The sequence below is a fragment of the Tursiops truncatus genome, chromosome 13 (assembly GCF_011762595.2).
Source record: "Tursiops truncatus isolate mTurTru1 chromosome 13, mTurTru1.mat.Y, whole genome shotgun sequence".
NCBI classification, from domain to species: Eukaryota; Metazoa; Chordata; class Mammalia; order Artiodactyla; family Delphinidae; genus Tursiops; species Tursiops truncatus.
Genome location: NC_047046.1, coordinates 74,991,255 through 75,010,566, shown reverse-complemented (window position 1 = coordinate 75,010,566; position 19,312 = coordinate 74,991,255). Strand labels below are relative to the sequence as shown.

The window sequence follows — 19,312 nt, the reverse complement described above, 5'->3', positions numbered from 1 at the left end:
CGCTGCCTTGCGACACCATCTTCAACTCCTGCATCTCTTGAGACTTGTGAGCTCAGAGCCACCTTGCTGTCTGAGATGATGCTGATGTGGGTCAGGTGGAATGCTTAATCAATAAAGGAAATTTCAGTGTCCTTCCCTCTGACTCTCCTTGCTCTCCAGTGTCTCTGAAGTGGAAAGAACAGTGGGCCAGCTTAGGCTCCTTGGGTTCCAATATCCTTTCTGGCTCTAACAGGCAATTATAGTTTTTTGCTTAGTGGTTCTGTCTAAGCCCTATGCATGATCGATTGAATTCATATGATCACTTGAAGAAGAGTCTCCCTTTCAGTGCTTTGTCTACACTTCCCCTCGCCTTTGCTTCTCTTTCCACAGATCAGGTTGCAAAGTCAGGGTCCTTGAGGGCAGAGACTCTTGTTGCCATGGTGACCCCAGTGCCTTGAGTAATGCTTGGCACTTGGTGGATTCCCAGTAGATATTTGTCTACCTCCTACTACATATTTTATCTTAGTAGATGTCCAGCCGTTGGGAAGACTTAGGATTTTTGTTTGTTTTCCATTCCTTTACTTTACTTATGTGCCTGGCTTGTCAGTTCCTTCAGCTCTACTCAGAATTCTAGGAGTTGGGGTAATTGATCTTTTCCCCTTTGCTGTGTCCGTCTGTCTGATGGCATCTTTTATCATCTCCTCTCTCCAGGGAATCTGGGGATCCCCTGACAGTCCTTTATATCTCTTCTCTACCTTTGTGACCATCTGCAACTTTTCTCTTTGCCGTCATTGGGTGATCAGAGCAAGTGAAGGTGAAGCTGTGTGTCTGATTGATTCCAGCATTAACCTTGGCCTCTCTATGAGCCAGACAGTTATGCAGGCTTCGGCTCAAGGGACAGTTGGAACCACCTTCACGTAGCAGCAAGTTTGGATAATGGGAATATCTTGCTTGAGCTGAGAGGGTTATTGATTAAACATAAAAACTTACTCCTTTGATAGTTGCTGCAAATCGAGGTTGTGGGCTGTTTCTTTTAGGGTGTTAGCTCTCTTTAGACTCATTCATTAAACCTAAGGCCTAAAAAAAAAAAAAAAAAAAAGTAAGGCCTAAAGGAAGAAACTTCTAATATGTAAGATGCTTCCCATTTATTTTACATGCCCACTGTCTCATGTAAACCTGCATGAGATCATGGACAGTTAATATGTATAAATGATCTGTCAGATGTAATGACTATACAACAAACAGCCTGACAGCTCTGTCATGTTGTTGAAAACCCAGGAGTGTGGTTAGCAGTTACTTAGGTCATAGAACTATTGTTACTAGAAGGGACTCTAGGGGATCATCTAGTCCAGTGTTCTTGGAGGTGAGGACACTGCAACTCATGGAGAGGTGATTTGCCTAAGGTAACCCAACTACTTATAGGCAGAATTAGAGCTAAAATCCTTGCCTCCTGATTCCTGATAGTAATGATTATCTGATAGATATTAAAACGAGCAAACCAACAAAAACCAGTGGTTATTATCAGTCATGGCAGTAATGAAATTTGGCTTTAATTCCTAAAAATGTCTTGGTTCCAATATACTTTGATTTTAAATATTCATCACCAAGCTGTGATTAGGTCAAATGCATTCATCTTTTCCCTACCTTGACTTAATTGAAATGCTCCTATGTAAGTACATCTCTGGAAACTGTGGTTCGGTTTCAGCTGCTTGGTTAGTTGCATTTTTGCAGCGAAAATATTGGCACATGCAGAGGTATGGCCCCTACTCTGTGGGCAGGTCCGTCGGGCTCGTGGTTGTCCCATTGGGCAGTGCTGGCAAGGCTAGCTCTTTGTGTGGCAAGTCCCCAGGCTGACCATGGTGTTCTGGTCTGCTCCTCTTTGCCCATTTAACCAATGACCTCTCTCTCTACCCTGCTTGCGTCTGCTACCGGGGCCAGTCGGCCTCCAACACCGTCACCGTCCTTTGCCCCGTCCCCCTTGGTCACCCAAGACTTTTAAGTAACCATTCTCACTTTCCAGAATTTTTGCATCTTCAAATACACAAACCATGATGCTCATAGGAGAAAACAGGGCAACTATTAAAGCTTGGCCCATAGAATTCTCACTTGAGATTTGTCAGAGTCCTGGAATCCACTGCCTTCTCCATGAAAACAGAGTGTAGTTATACCAATTGGACTTTACACGTAGTAGGCAACTGTGTCCTGAAAGGGTTGCTCTCTGCTACCAGAGGACCAAAAGTCAGCCACACATCTTGTCACTGCCAGCCCTTCCTATTCTTGCCATTAATCGGAGAATTTGTCAAGATCCAATATAACTAAATGGTCTTGCCAGCTGAAATGCCAGATTAAATGGAATTGTAATTAATTTCTTCAATCTCAATTCAAATATTTACATTTTCTTGAAAAATTAAGTAAATGACCTGCGTCAGAAAGACATGCTATTTTAAGAGAATAAGAAGAGCAGTATAGTGACTAGTTTAGTCTTTGACTTAGAGATTTTTCTCAACACAACCATTGAATTTAAGATCCTTGTGTAGACCATCAAATGGAATAATTCAAGGTCAGCCACATGTAATTAATATCAACTCATGTCACAAGTGGGGAGAGGCTTCATAGTTGATGTCACAGACGTGGATCTAAATCAGAACGTATGAAGAGTCTATAGTATAAACAGAGTAAAACTACCTGCATTATAGTCGGCGGGTTTCATATTCGAGAATTTCATATCCAAGGATACAGAGGGCCAGCTGTCCTAGGCCTTTTTTTTTTTTTTTTTTTTTTTTTTTTTTTGCGGTACGCGGGCCTCCCACTGCTGTGGCCTCTCCCGTTGCGGAGCACAGGCTCCGGACGCGCAGGCTCAGCGTCCATGGCTCACGGGCCCAGCCGCTCTGCGGCATGTGGGATCTTCCCGGACCGGGGCACGAACCCGTGTATCCCCTGCATCGGCAGGCGGACTCTCAACCACTGCGCCACCAGGGAAGCCCCTCCTAGGCCATTTTAAATAAGGGGCTTGAGCATCCTTCGATTTTGGTATTCGAGAGGGGAACCTGGAACCAATCCCCCGCAGATACCAAGGGACGACTGGATATATTTCATCAGCTTTTCTGTCCTCCTGTGCCCAGACTTCTAAAAGCAACTGGAACTATAAAAATTCAGCGTTGGAGACCTTTGCTTTTTTACCACTCACTAAATTCATGGGAGCACTTTATCACACCCACACCTTTAATAAAAGTGCTTAAAAGTATACAGTTTTTAAAAAGGAAGAAATTTTATTTTATGAAAATATATCGATGTTGTAAAGCAACAAATGTCCATTGCCCCTAAACAACAATTACAATATACACACTCCTCTGGTTTTGGCATTTTCCCTCCAAGTCACACCTTCCTCCATTTATACAAATCTTAGTTTTTTAAACTATTTTAAAACCAGGGCATGCATTAGTATTGAGTTCAGTGATGATTCAAGGCCTTTAATTTGTATATTGTACAACTGACATTGTTTATGAAACTACTGTTCTTTTATTTTAAGTAATTTTTAATTAAGGTAATATATATTGTCTTTTTTTTTTTTTGTGGCTGTGCTGTGCAGCACGCGGGGATCTTAGCTCCCCTACCAGGGATTGAACCCGTGCCCCCTGCAGTGGAAGCTTGGAGCCCTAACCTCTGAACCACCAGGGAATTCCTGAAACTACTGTTTTATGAAGATACGTTTGAACATAAATTCTAGATCATAAGCCACAGTTAGTTTGAGAATGTCCTCCCTTAGCTGCTATTCCTCTTTTTGTAGTCTGTTTTTTTTTTCTTAATTTTTACTTTAGGTTCTTTCAAACTAAACTGTTAAAAATCGTTCCAATATATTTCAGTTTACACCTGTTCTTATGCGTTCTACCAAAATACTCTTTTCTTTTGAATTTGAGTACTTACTTTGAGCATCATGTCTTGCTCCTGTAAGGAAACTAACTCCAAAGACAGGTCTCTAAAGCAGTTGCCAGTGTGTGCTTGTGTATCCTGTGTATGACTAGGAACTCCGAGTTTCTTTTTTAGCTTACGTGGACCTTGTTTCTTCTGTAGTTGACTCATATCTTTTGAGTTCATGATGAAAGGGAGAAAGAAGATTCATCATTACCTTTTGTCCAGAGCCTCATAAATTTTCTTCTTTTTTTCTTTTTTTTTTTGCGGTACGCAGGCCTCTCACTGTTGTGGCCTCTCCCGTTGCGGAGCACAGGCTCCAGACGCGCAGTCTCAGCAGCCATGGCTCACGGGCCCAGCCGCTATGCGGCATGTGGGATCTTCCCGGACCGGGGCACGAACCCGCGTCCCCTGCATCGGCAGGCGGACTCTCAACCACTGCGGCACCAGGGAAGCCCAAATTTTCTTCTCATTACCTAAATAGTCATCATCATTACTAATTATGCTACAGGAAATAAACTGGAATTCAGTATGGGCAGAATCAGTGTATAAATCAGAGAGCTGCCCTGCTGTCAAAATGACTTGAGTGGCTGAGCACAGAAGATAGGAACTGTTTTTCCCTTCTGCCTTTGTGTTCAGCCTGTGTTGTAAGGCCTACACTTACTTGGATAGAGTTGAAAATTGAGTTGTACAATCTAATTTTAAGGGAACTCAACACCAATTAAGTGAACATTACTTGGAACATAAATTCATGAATAAAATTGCATGTTGGTTTTGTTGAAAAATGATGGTGTGGCAGGTCTCGGGGCAGCGCCAAGAGGAGTGCTCGCCTTTCTCCGCCCAAGCTGTTGCACAGGGCTGTACTTTGAGAGCCAGGAAGTGCCTCTGGGTAGACCACACCCGGCACGGCACCGTGTGGAGTCCAAGTCAGAAGGAAGGAGGGATTAGCACCAGGGCTCCCTGAGCCCTTCACTACCTGGCAGTGCCTGAACACACTTGACCTTCAGCCACAAACTCCATCACCCCTCGTTAGCCAGTGAGGAAGCAGGCTCTAGAAGCTTTGGACTTGTTCCAGTGGCACCGCTGGTGGTGACAAAACAGAGATTGGACCCAAGATTCTTTGAAGCCAAAGCCCCTATTCTTCCCACTCTGCTGAGCTGTTTTCCACAATTTTCTATGGAAGCAAGGTAACTAATGTGGAAGTAGAGAAGGGTAAGAAAGGAACTGGTGGTCACTGTTTCTATATTGGTGTCACAAAGTATTTTTTTGTTCCCAGCTCTCTTTACATAGAAGGTGGTTGCCCTGAGTGCCATTGTTAAGGACAGCTTTCTCCAAATTCATAAAATGGCAGGAATCTGTGCTTTTTTTTTTGTACCCCTCCCCAATGTTTTCTTAATTGACGTATAGTTGATTTACAATGTTGTGTTAGTTTCAGGTGTACATCAAAGTGATTCAGATATATATACATATATATATATTTTTTCTTTTGCAGATTCTTTTCCATTATACTTTACTACAAGGTTTTGAGTCTAGTTCCCTGTGCTATATAGTAGTTCCTTGTTTATTTTAGTAGTAGTACTGTATAGTAGTTTGTGTCTGCTAATCCCAAACTCCTAATTTATCCCTTCCCATCTCTTTCCCCTTTGGTAACCATAAGTTTGTTTTCTATGTCTGTGAGTCTGTTTCGGTTTTGTAAATAAGTTCATTTGTATCCTTTTTTTAGATTCCACATGTAAGTGATATCATATTTTATTTGTCTTAATCTGTATGAGTTACTTCGCTTAGTATGATAATCTCTAGGTCCATCCATGTTGCTGCAAATAGCATTATTTCATTCTTTTTTATGGCTGAGTAATATCGCACTGTATATATATACCACGTCTTTTTTTTTTTTTTTAAATTTTATTTATTTATTTATTTTTGACTGTGTTGGGTTTTCATTGCTGCATGCGGGCTTTCTCCATTTGCTGCGAGCTGGGGCTACTCTTCATGGTGGTGTGCAGGCTTCTCAATGCGGTGGCTTCTCTTGTTGCGGAGCACAGGTTCTAGGTGCGTGGGCTTCAGTACTTGTGGCTCGTGGGCTCTAGAGCGCAGGCTCAGTAGTCGTGGTGCACGGGCTCAGTTGCTCCGTGGCATGTGGGATCTTCCTGGACCAGGGCTCGAACCTGTGTCCCCTGCATTGGCAGGCGGATTCTTAACCACTGGGCCACCAGGGAAGTCCCATATACCACGTCTTCTTTATCCATTCACCTGTCAATGGGCATTTAGGTTGCTTTCATGTCTTGGCTATTGTATACCCCTCCCCAATTTTGTCATTTCTGCCACTGTAGTTCATTATGATCAATCTCTGCCCCCCACCCTCCATTTAACATTCACATCTTCCTATGATTTATAATATTATGGCCTGCTGTCTGTCAGTGGGCTTTAGCAGTGAGGATAGATAAGAGCATTGGTCAAGATTCACCAGCAAACCCTGTGTTCGGTTTTTATTTTCTAAGAAAAAATAAATTCAGTACCTTGGGTATAGAATTAGAAGAATTCCACCCTCATTGCTGACACTTTGGGGATTTCTGTTTCCGTTCCACATTCCCCACCTCAGTGTCTGTACACTTTTTCCTTTCTGAGCTTCAAACACTACCTTCTGCTGGGACCTGTGGCTAGCAGACACCGTATTGAACAGCACAGACCAGACCATCTGGCTGTGAGCGCCCTAACTTGCTTGCTCTGCCCCTCTTTTCTCAAATTTCTCTACTCTGAAAAGAAAAAGAACTGTTGCTTGATGCTCTTCCCTCTAAGCTATGATCCTATCGCCTGACATCACTCCGCATCACAGGGAACTCCAGCATCCCGCCAGTCTCCATCATACCCCTGGTCCCCTGCTGAAGTCACACCCCCAAAATGCTAGTGACCTCCTGGTCGCCCCACCTCAAGGTCTGTTCTCAGTGCCCACCGCTCATAGCCCTTTGCTGCCTGGAACTCTTTCATCTGGGGTATGTGCTGGGAGGGGTTCCTGGGTTTCTGCTTATGTCTGCCCCTATTCTTCCTTTTAGCCAGGCTTAAGGATAAGTGCTCCCTAAGGGTCTCTCTCTGCTCTGCCTGCTCTGCAATATCAGATCCATATATTCAGCTTTCTTTTGACTCTTTTTTTTTTTTTTTTTTTTTGCGGTACACGGGCCTCTCATTGTTGCGGCCTCTCCCGTTGCGGAGCACAGGCTCCGGACGCGCAGGCTCAGCGGCCATGGCTCATGGGCCCAGCCGCTCCGCAGCATGTGGGATCTTCCCGGACCGGGGCACGAACCCGCGTCCCCTGCATCGGCAGGCGGACTCTCAACCACTGCGCCACCAGGGAAGCCCCTCTTTTGACTCTTTAACATCTTCCTGGATAACTGATTTCTTTTATCTTCCTAACCCCTCAAATGGAATACGGCCCGAACAGAACTCATCATCTTTTTCTTTGCCATCCCTATTTCTCTTAATAATACCAGCCTCCCCTCAAGACTTGACCTTGGACTTCTTCCCCCTTACAGCCTCATCGTCACATGTGGCCAGATCCCACTTGACCCCTGTAGGACCTGTCAGCACTTTTCAGCTCTTCATTCTCATCACCACTATTGACTTCAGCTACTCATTATCTCTCGTCTACTATTATAATAGCTTCCCAGCAGGTCTTTCCAGTCTATCCTGAATATAGCTACCTAATGAATCATTCTCATATTCTTAACCTTTCTGATGTTTTCCCATTGCTCACTAGAAAGCCCCACATCCTTGGCACTCGAGGCTGTCCACAGTCTGTGGTCTGTGGCCCGTGCCTGGGTCTGATCACCTCCCCTTCCTGTGGGCCCTGCTCTCCCTGGCTGGGCCTGTGGGAGGGTGCTTGCCAGTTCTGTGAGAATTGTGTTTCTTTAAAAGGCATCTGTATCAAAGACCTAAACTTACAAGCTAAAACTGTAAAACTCTTAGAGATGGCATCTATAAGTTACTCTTGTATTAGAAAAAATCTTCTAGCCAGTGTCACAGCTAGAGTATAAAAATAATTCTGTATTTGCTCACCCCTTTTACTTTGCTCATGCTGATTTCTGAACTTGAAAATAACCTGTCCCTGATTTTACATGTCTGAATCCTCTCCCTGATCCAGATTCTTCACTGAGCCGTCCTTTATTCCTCCAGCTCCAGTAAGGCATGCATCACTGTATTTCTATTATAACTATTTACTCACATAACTATTTAAGTACCTCCAGTCTGGGAGTTTCTTATGAGTGGTGACAAGGTCTTTGTTACAAGGGAAAAAAATAAATATCATAATGCTTGACACATGGTAAATATTCAATGAGAATTTGAATGAATAAATGAATAGAAGAGAAAATATATTCACTAGTTCATTCTTGCCTAACTTTAAATTGCTTAAGAGTAGTATTTGGGTCTGATTCATCTTAATATCCTACCATGGCTAGCTTTCTGCATAACAGATACTCAGTAGATATTTCTTTTTTATTTTTATTTCCTTTTTCAGCTTTATTGAGGTATAATTGGCATATTAAATTGTAAGACATTTAAAGTTGACATCGCAGTAATCTGAAATATGTCTACATTGTGAAAGCGTTTCCAACTTCTCACATATTTATCTTTTTTTTTTTTTGGTGAGAACATTTAAGTTCTATGGTTAGCAAATTTCAGTTATTCCATAACTATTTCTTGAATTAATGGATAGATGAGTAGTTGATTATATTAATAATATGAGCTTTCTGAATGCTATGTTACTATATTTTTACTTTCAGTAACTTAAGTGCTCTTACTACAGCTAAAATATTTTAAAATGTTTCTCTTTTGTCAACATTAATTTTTATCAGTGATTATTTTTGACTTTAAACTTTTTCTGCATGTTTAATTTTTATTTTTACAAATCGTAATCATTGGGGAGGGGGTGCATTCTTAATTTCACAAAGGAAATTGGAAAGAAAAAGAAGGTTCACTTTTTAAGAAAAATGTGAACGAGGTTTTCTGTGTTATTAGCTCCTGCTTCTGGGTGTAGGTGGGGTTCTAGGGCTGACAATTATTTCTACAATAGTGGTTGAATAGTTCTTTCCAGAGTCATCATGGCTCCACCCAGAGACATATAATTTGGATGCTTTCAATAGGAAGCAGAGTTGGGCAGCCTTTATTAGAACACTTGGCGGGGAAGGGGGGGGATGGGGCGGGGGGAGGTCCTTAAACTCCAGTTAAGTTGAACTAAGTTATTCTGCCTCCTGTCAATATCAGAAGGCTAACATTCCTCCTTCTTCTCCTTCTCCTTCTCCTTTTTTTTTTTTTTTTTGGTGAGGCTGCCTTACCAGTCTTCTCTGACCATAATGCTCGATTATAATCAGTGAATTAACAGTATTTGCTTTTGGTCATGTTAATTGATGCAAGCCCAAATAATAATGAAATTAAAAGAACTGACTGAAATGTAGTAGTGATCCTGTGTATTTTTGTGACCCCTACTGCATAAAGGTTCACTGTTGTTGTTATTTGGGGGTTATTTTGTTTTTGTCTCTTTTTAAAACCAACAGACGAGAATTACCTTGGTTCAGGTGATTTGGTGGAAAAGATAACAGATGCCTGCATGTGCTTCTTTGGTGGCATCATTTTAATTACCTGTGAGAGAGGAACGGTCCTAACCCATATCAAGTGAGCGAGCTAGTTACATGAAATACCTGGATTTGTAAAGTTGCCAGTATCTGGCAATGAATAGTTACAGGAAGATAAGTAGAGTCAGAAAAAGAAGGTCAGAGGATCTAAGGAAAGAAATTTACTTTTAGGAAATGCTACAAACTTATTGGAAACGAGAGAATTTCTGCAGTGTATTTAGAAGAACAGTCCAGAAGAACAATAAAGCAGAAAGAGCAGACTCCCTCTGTATACCCCATAGAGATGTTTATTTCTTCAGAAATAAGCAAGGTATTCGCGGAGACAACTTATTACTGTCCACTGGACATTACGGGAATCCTACAGCCTCACAAGTGGGAAACTTTACCCTTTTGACCTGGTGTCAAGACTTTTGAGCAGCCGTATAAATCCGTCTCAACTTGTTTGAAGTAATTAAGTTGGTTGGCATTTTTTGTCTCCTTCAGAAATGAACACGCCCGAGTATGCTAGATGCCTGTGAACTCCCCGATCCCCCGGAGGCTTTGGAGAGACTGCAAGAAAGAAGGTGGCGGAGTGGTGGACTCTGAGAACAAGCTCCTCCCCCTCGGCCTTGGCCTTCCTGCCCACAGTCCACCATGGAGACGCTCTCCCAAGAGTCTTTGCTGGAATGTCAGATCTGCTTCAATTACTACAGCCCCCGGCGAAGGCCCAAGTTGCTGGACTGCAAACACACGTGCTGCTCGGTGTGCCTTCAGCAGATGAGGACGAGCCAGAAGGACGTGAGGTGCCCCTGGTGCCGGGGCATCACCAAGCTGCCCCCGGGCTTCTCCGTGTCCCAGCTCCCGGACGACCCCGAGGTCCTTGCCGTCATCGCCATCCCGCACGCCTCCGAGCACACCCCAGTCTTCATCAAACTTCCGAGCAATGGGTGCTACATGCTGCCCCTGCCCATCTCCAAGGAGCGAGCGCTGCTGCCCGGAGACATGGGCTGCCGTCTGCTGCCCGGGAGCCAGCAGAAGTCCGTGACCATCCCGGCAGAGCAGCAGCCTCTGCAGGGCGGGGCTCCGCCCGAGGCGGTGGAGGAGGAGCCAGACAGGCGGGGCGTGGTGAAAAGCTCCACCTGGTCTGGGGTGTGCACTGTGATCTTGGTGGCCTGCGTCCTGGTCTTCCTTCTCGGCATCGTGCTCCACAACATGTCCTGCATTTCTAAGCGCTTCACTGTGATATCCTGTGGCTGAAGAGGGCTGTGGGGAAGTCTCTTGTGGGTGCCAACTAGCGGTTGAGCAGGTGTTGGTGATGGATCGCGGTGAGGAGATGGGGGGCCACGCTGATCATTGGGTGCCGAGTGCTGGCCTCTGGGCTGCCACTTGATTAACCCAAGACAGACACGAAGGGCAGAATGTGAGGTGTCAGCAAGATACCAGGCAGAGCGCTCTGATTATTGGTGGCAACAGCTTCCAAGACGATCGCATGCATCCTCATAATCATGTATTAAATGGACTGTAATTTATGATTTCTCAAAATCATGTTGCCAGGTAGACCTATTCTACTTAGATGTTAAACTGTGGAAGTGCATACAATGTGATCTTCTCTAAATGTGGTAGATTAAAACAAAGATGCTATGTATACAAGTAGAATTAAATCTGAAAATCCATGTAAAAATTCAGTGATGACATGCAGTGCTGGTTTCTTTCCTTTTTTAAAAAGTGAAACCCAGTCTTCATTTAGTTGCTAAGGCCTTTTATACTTTTTGAATGGCACCCAAATTAAAATAAGTTAAGTGGACAGTTGTTTTTTCAGGAAGATATTTGAACAAGTGTTTCCAGTGTGTTGTGTTTTGTCACGTACCTCCATTTTTCTTCCCTTGTAATTAGAGCTCGCTATGTGTTTATTAAACTGAAAGCCCAACAGGGGAGCAATAAACTGAGTAATAATGAGAAATGCCTAATCCCACAGGAAACCTACATGCCGATTTTTCTCAAGCCATCTCACAAAATAAGAATTTTAAATGTAAATATTGTGTATTTGTGTGTGGGGGGGGGGTGTGGGTGTGGGTGTAATTTGATTTACCTCAGGTTTTGAATCTTTTCAGAAGAATCCCGGGAGTAAGACTTTGTGGGCATGAATGAGTCCGGGGTCTGAAATGATGGCCACCTCAAGGGCACCGGTACCCACCCAGCGAGGTGTCACAGACACGTCACTTCCAAACTTGCTCCTCTTCTATGTATTCAAGTCCTGTATTCTGTAAGGCACTAAGGGAGAGTAACAGAAGATTCTGTCTTTGCTCCCAGTTTTGATGTATTGTAACAGCCATGAGTGTTGGTAAACAATAACAAACTTGGACTGGCATTTTAAGACAGTCCATGATTATTTTTTGAAAGAGATTGTTCCATGAGAGTTAAATCATTTTGAATTCCAGTTTCCTCTTGTTGGTATAAGTGAGACTATCTCTTGTATTTCAAAATGTGTTTTCATTGAGAAGAATGGCAAGGTGAACTAGCAACTCACATTCCTAGTTTAAGTGGACCAATTCTTCATAAATTCTCAGACGTTCTTAAATGTGTAATGGCCTACAGATGCTCATGAAGAAAGATCTGCTGGTCTTAAATGATAAATTTCTATCCCTGAATGTGTGCGTTCAGACATAGCTGTGAGCTTTACAGTTCTCTTCTAGTTTCTCTTACGGAATTCATGAAGCAAGTGGTATGTGCCAAGGTCCCCACTCATAAATATGTCTGTTTATGTTCCATTGAATCCCTGAAAATAGGGGACAGAAAAATAAGCAGTGACTGGCTCCAAAAAGTAAGGCTAGAAAAAGCCCTTAAGACTGAGATAATTTAATTTACTTATATGCTAACTGTTACCTTCAAGCAGCACAAAATGTGCACATTAAAGTGATGGAATTAATGAGATAAAACGACAATATAATGAACAGAATCCCAAGCTAACCCTGTTCATTGACATGAGAATTTGATATAAAAATGTGAACATGGGTTTTTCAAATCTTTCCAATTTGTCATTAGACCTTTAGGAAATGTATTTGAAAGCTCAAACTAGAAATTAGGTTAAAATGCCATTTTATTGTGTAAGCTATTGGGCATTATACAACAAATAATCTAGGATTTATTTGGTATTAATAATTTAGGTATCACATTAGCTGAATGCTATCCTCTATTATGTAACCTAATATACTGTTGGGTTAGTTTCAATTTCTCAAACTCTCCCAGGCTGCCTTGATGCATGTCTGACCTAATTTCTATTCCTCTTGGGAAAAAAACCCCACAGAAATGTTACATTAAGAATTCCACATTTCAAATGGACGTTACCCTTGCAATATTAAGTCATGCCATTTTCAAATTAATTTTGTGAATGAGGTCTACGTATGTTTATGTCCGGTATGAAATGACCAGCCCTGGAGTGTAGTGTGTGATAGAATTCTCCATGGTCTGTAGGTTATATATAGACACTAACATATGTGATGATACAGTGCCCTGTGTTTCTTAGTGCAAAGCTGTAGATTACAAATGTCCATGTACCTTTTACTTAAAAACAACCCTGTGCTAGAGCTGCAATTAAGCAGTGCAAAATTAATCGGCTCTGATAGATTCTTGACGTTACAATTTAAGGTACAATAACAACCCAAATCAGAATTTTTCGTGTGAGTCTTACTGATGTAAGAACAATTGTTTATGTGGATTCTGCCTGCAGTTATTTATTTGTGTACCTGCTTATCAGGGTGTGCAATCCTGTGCGTGCACATGTCTACGTGATGTCTCAGCCTGCCAGATAGGATTTTTATAGGCTTAATGATGTTTAATGTTATTTGGCATCCCATTGCTCTGGCCTCTTTGGCATTTACCCATGACACTAACAACTCATCTACCCCATGTGACTCAAGTCCAGTGACTCAGTCAGCCAGAATTCACAGTTGCACATCAATGAAATAACTCACAACTGAAAGCACAGAAAGCTGAAAGCAACCTCTGGTGGCTTCATTTTGTAGATGAGTCTGCTGGGGTCCCCAGAGGTGCGAGCCCGTTTGTCATTCTGCAGTAAAAGGGGACCAGAACTTTGTACTGCCGTTTCCTCTTGCTGCTTCCTAGACCTGTCGATCTCTCTGTTGGTCTATGATCCTTTTCAGGGAGGATCAATACCCTTTACTAACTCAACTATTAAGTTTTTTGTCTTTGTAGATTTATATATTCACTTTAGTTAGCATCTACCTCTCCGGGAAATGAAAGGAGTGTTGATTTAGGGATGAGTATAGACAGTTAAAGAGAACCATGTGATTTGAATTTTTTTAATTGCAAAACATTGGTTCCCCCCTCCCACTTGAGCTATAAAGGACAGTGAGTGTTGTGTAAATAGTAAACTATAAGAAGCATGAATTTTCATCTTTATTAATGCTCTTGACATAAGCAAGAGAATGCTGAATATGCTAAGTAGAGCCAAGTATGCTATCAAAAAGCATTGTCTTTGGAACATTTTTGTATAATGACCTGGGGCATAAGTTGTGAAAAGGCAAATGGGTTCTCATTTCCAGTCATACTTTATGATCAGAAAGCTATAAGGCATTTCCTTTAGGAATATAATTCAGTTTAATCTTGCACATGACTTGAGTGGGTCCCTTGAAGGTTAAAACCATGTGCTGGTGCAACCTTGGGATCTTCTAGATTGACGCTGTTCTATAGAACTTTCTGTGATGATGGAAATGTTATATAACTTATGCTGTCCAATACAGTAGCCACATTGGGTGTTGGGCAACTGAAATGGGATTAGTCTGAGTGAGGAACTGGATTTTGTATTTTATTTAATTTAAAGTTATTTAAATAGATGCCACTCACATGTGGCTGGTGGCCATTATATTGGACAGTGCACTTCTCGAGGGTTGTGCAATGGAATCTAGCATCAAAATATTAATGGAGTAAGCAGAGTAAGGCGAAGAAGACAGTTTTTGGTTTAGTAACATGCAGTTGGCTTAAAAAATATATGATCTCAAGTATGACAGTAAAAATGCATCAGTTGCTCTTCAGGGTTATTACTTAGATACTCTGGGCCAAGGAATAATCAGTGAAGCTTAAAGAGTGCTCGATAAAGCCCCCTTTTCTGGGATCATTAGCTGCATGTGAATCTATTGTCCAAAAATAGTAGTTAGACAGTAGCTCTAAAACGTTTGACTTGCATGACCTGTACTGTGAAATTGTGTTTAGGGTCTTGTGACCAAAAAGTAAATGTTACAGAAAAAAAAAAAAAGCCTAATGAAATCCCTCTTTCAGGGTCTTACCCAAACGCCATCATTACATTAGTAAGGTATGAAATAAAAGAGCAAGCGTGTTTTGCAGTGTTCACGGGGAGTGTTTTTGTTTGCCCTTGAAGTCTGCCAGCTCGTCATCGTATTTGAGATGGGCATAGGTGGGCATCATTTTTCAGATGCCAGACAAAAACATAGGTACAATTTTTAGAGGGAGATTTGACATTGTTTTCGTCCTGTTTGGTTTTTTTAGTTATCACTGAAAGAATCGAAGATTTGAAGCCTTGCACAAAGACACTTTGTTTTACATTAAAAAAAAATTGCCCATGGAATTTAAAGCCTTGAAGGTTATTAAAGTTACTAAAATTGCTTTTTAAGTGAATAAAGGGAAGTAGAAAATTCAAATTGAGATATATTTTCATAGAAAGATCAGACTCTTCCTGATGGTACAGTATTTATTCCAGTCTAGATTTGGTTTTATAGAGTTCTCATAGTTTTATTTGAAAAGCTATGCTGTGTCTAAATTGGTTAGTCTGCTTTTCATTGTCCAAAAATACTGTAAACCAAATGCATTTGCTTCAATTTAACAGAATTGGGTTGATTTTTTTTTTTTTTTATAGAGAACTCATCAATGGGCAGGACTCTTTAGTTGATCCTTGAAAATGATTAAAAATTTTTTTGCCCAATGATAGTTTTTCTTTAGACTTATGAGGAAATTAGAGGTCCAAAGGTTATTGGGATGAGAGGAGTGATATGCCAATGGTTTGAATTACTATCTTCTCTTAGAAAAATGATGCTGCCAACTGGTCAGCATTTTCACACAAGTGTCATCAGTCAGTCAATCTGTCATCCTTGACCTAGAAGGAGAAGCTGTTCCTTACCATTTCCACCATTCTCAGTAAAACATTGCCCACAAAGTAATCCTTACTGAAAGAGAAACTCCAAAGAATGAGTGAAGATAATTCAGCAACTGTTTTGAAAGTGGTAGTCTATTTCAAAAGTGATGACAAGTTGCTGAAGTTTGTTAAACATGAAAGTCTTCTAAAAAAATAAGTGGAAATTCAAGCCATTGATTTTCCTGACACAATTGATTCACTGTATATAGATATAAATATATATGTAGACACACGATTTAGCTATAACTGAAGCTACGAAGATCAAGTAAAATGTTTTCCAATGTGGGTTATATAATGGTGAATTTAGATGTTAATTTCTCAACAAGTGTTATAGGCTGCACCCGTTTTGTCAAACCCAGCTATCTTTGGGAGTGTCTATATAACTAAGCTCTTGAGACTTTTCAAATATATGAAGAGGTGGGTTCTACCATATACATTTTGTTGGAAAGTCATTGATCATTAAAGAATATTAGTGGGTGGGGCGTTTAATCTCTGTCTTCCAAATGACTTATGTTTGGGCTCTGCTCAAGTTGGCGAGGGCAGAGCACCACTATTGAACTCTTGCAATATGGCTCTGAGTTTTCTGCACAAGTTTCCTTGCACAGTCGGGCCAATTATTTTTTTTCAGGGTTCACTGCCTGGGGTACCCCACTATGTACAATCTCACTTACGATGTAGTGGTGCTTGAAAACACTCATCTCATTAGCTGGACTTTATTATTGTAGTCTCCGGTTTTTGATACTATTCATATTAGGATCTTTTTAGAGACACTCAGTAATATTTGGGGCAAAGAACTGAGGGGTCTTTTGAAGTCTGCAACAGCATGGATTTTCTTTGTTTTAATGGGGGATGTTCTCTTATGGCTGCCCCATTCTTCTAGAACACTGCTCTAAATTCATCTCCATGGGATGTAGGGCTAGTAGCCCGTGTGAAAGTCTTCTGTGGTCTCCCTGGGGTACGTTAATTGGATTATTCTAACAACAGTTTTCCAAAGGGAAGCTCAGTTTTTAATTTGACATTTGCTTTTTGAGAATCCAGAGGTAGACGGTTGGATGTGATGGTTGTGAAGGAGCATGGGCTGTAAGAAGGAGGAAATAGATGAGGCAGATGCCCCTCAAAGGGGAACAAGTTGAGATATTTAGGTCATCCCTGTTTAAAAAGTGGGAGGACACAATTGTTGGTGTCTTACCCTGTGCTTCAGAAAATTCCTGGTTGGATTTTCCTGGCTGAGAGAAAACCCAGCTCTTAGGTAGACACTGTATGGTAGAGGTGGAGATGTAGCATTTGGTATATAGCAACAGATAGGAAGATATCCCCAGAGAGTGAGAAAACACTTGCATAAAGGGAGGGAAATCTGTAATGAGATGATAACTCCTGAACAAAGTAGACAGAAGATGAAGAGATGAAGGTCAATCGTGGCAGAAACCAGCTGAAGAAAGAAACCCAGGACAACTGGGACTAACTTAGCCAAGCACGATTTGTCATTCCAGTATGGCCCACGAAATTCAATTCAGGATGTTTAAACTGAAGACAAACAGGGAATATGATCAGCTGATGAGAGGGTCCAAGGAGGCCCTACTGGGCGTCAGCACACAAGACAATTTCAGAACCTGCTCTGCAGTGGGTTGCTGAGTCATTGCAGACAAACTCTAATGACATCCTCCCAACCGTGGAATGCAATGCCCGTGCCTGTAGATGTATTCTGACTTGAGTAGGTTAAGACTATTGGGAAGACTCATTCAGAATATTTCAGTTTCTATCCAGGTTGTGGTCATTTATTATATTTTTTATTCCACCACGTGTTCCTGTTTCGCTCCCTTGGCAGATGCAGGTGTGGAGGCTGGTTTCAGCTCGGGGTGGTTACAGACTCCCAACATACGCCCTGCAGCTGCTGCACAGGGTCCCTGCCATTCGGATGGCTCCACTGGTGGGTTCCCTGGCCCTCTTGATAACTAGTACTCCGGTCAAATGGCTAGATTAATGCTGCTCAGAGGCTGTTAACTTAAGTCCTTGACATGTTTCATTTACAATTATGTGGATTATTTATTTTAGAATCTTTTCTTTTAAAGGGCCAAATAGCCCTACAGATAAATGAGCTGCTGGACTGTGTAGAAAATAGTGTCCAAATGTTGCCAAATATCGACTTCGTTAGGGGGATATCAAGCTGCTGTTTATAAATCGGAATGTCTTAAAAAGCATTCTTGCTTGCTCTTTCTGTTGTAGGTGGTGTCTTAGCAAGTCCTGAGTTTTTCCAATGAACCCGATTTTAATATATGGTATTTTTGTATGCCAATCTGGTGTCTTGTCCTTTGTATATGTGGTAATGTTGATTTTATGACTACTGTTAAAACACATTTGCTATGATTAAAATTCATAAAACGATTTCAAATAGACTTGTGTTGGTTTTTCCCCCCCCCCACCTCATGAAGAGAAAAAAATTGGCTGGGATTTTCATCATCAGAGACTCTAAGAATTTTAATAGACTTGGGTCATAAAGCTGCTTCTGAGCCAAGGGTTTAAGTGGAGTCGACCTTCAAGTGGCTCCTCTGAGAAGCCAAAGAACGCATTTGTAATGGGTAAGTCCAAGTGTGCTTTTGCAATTTGGGTTTTTGTGGCTTCTGGTGGCCCCAACTTTAACCTCTACCATTTAGAAATGATGCTGTGTGGACCATCTCTAAGTACCTTAGAGGAAATTAGAGGTCCAAAGGTTATTGGGATGAGAGGAGTGATATGCCAATGGTTTGAATTACTATCTTCTCTTAGAAAAATGATGCTGCCAACTAGTCAGCATTTTCACACAAGTGTCATCAGTTTCTCAGGTCCCTGTGTAGTGATTAGTACCATGACCCCGGCCTCTTGGCTCTGCGTCTGGAAAAGAATCTTTTAACAAATGTTTTTATCAGCGGAACAGAGGGCGTTGGGGCAGCCTTTTTGGATAAAAGCATTCTGCCTTTCAATAACTTGGGATCACATCAGCGAATTGTATTTCAGTGGAACAGGTGCCCTAATCCTAATTAAGGGGTTAGCAATGATTGGATATGCATGAACACTAGTATTAGTGTGCTGGGGCTCTCGCTGGGAAGTTATAAAAATGATCCCTATAGTTTTAAACATGAGAGGTTACTGTGCTTCAATACTCATTTCTTGTACCAAAAAAGCAGGCCTTTTTTAGGGAGTCCAGATTTTTGAAAGTGTGACATTTATTTAGTATATTTTAGGATTTCTGGTGTGGATTTCCCTGATCTCAAATAGAGGGTGTGTGTGTGTGTGTGTGTGTGTGTGTGTGTGTGTGTGTGTGCATGCTGGGGGGCCAGGGAGGGATTCCTCACTGTTAGAGCAGAGCTTTTCTGTCAGCTAGAGGAAGAGTTGACTGGAAGAAGGCATTTAAGGCATTTAAAAGGTCTTAGCTCCTCCAGGAGCTTAGCCGGGACTGGATCCCATGTATAGTCTGATCTCGAGGCTTCTCTGTAGACTTAATGGGGGCCAGGGCGAAGGAGAAGGAAATCACGGGAGAGCCCTACACGCCAGTCTTGCCTGGGGACCTCTTCAGATGACACTGGATGGCACAGGTGGTCTGCTTGTGGTGCAGGGCTGGAAGGAGAGGATGAGCCTGGGTCAGCTCCAAGCTCTTTGCCGTTCTGACCCCTCCCTGCGA

The 19,312-nt window shown here is 41.9% G+C and overlaps 1 protein-coding gene across 6 annotated transcripts in view; it reads left to right on the top strand.

Moving 5' to 3' along the window:
* RNF152 (ring finger protein 152) overlaps window positions 1-18,040 on the top strand; it is an 80,612-nt gene extending 62,572 nt beyond the window's left edge. For 2 of the 6 annotated variants that reach the window (XR_004521600.2, XR_012325456.1), the window contains one exon: window positions 9,996-10,145. Coding sequence is in view for 4 of the 6 variants with exons in the window: in XM_019937167.3 (XP_019792726.1) it covers window positions 10,146-10,748 (603 nt within the window). In the remaining 2 variants the exon portion in view is untranslated. Of the gene's footprint in view, window positions 1-4,483; window positions 5,101-9,995 lie in introns of those variants that run through there. The other 4 variants (XM_019937167.3, XM_033837813.2, XM_019937164.3 and 1 more) reach the window with 3 other exon arrangements.
* Window positions 18,041-19,312: the final 1,272 nt, after the last annotated feature.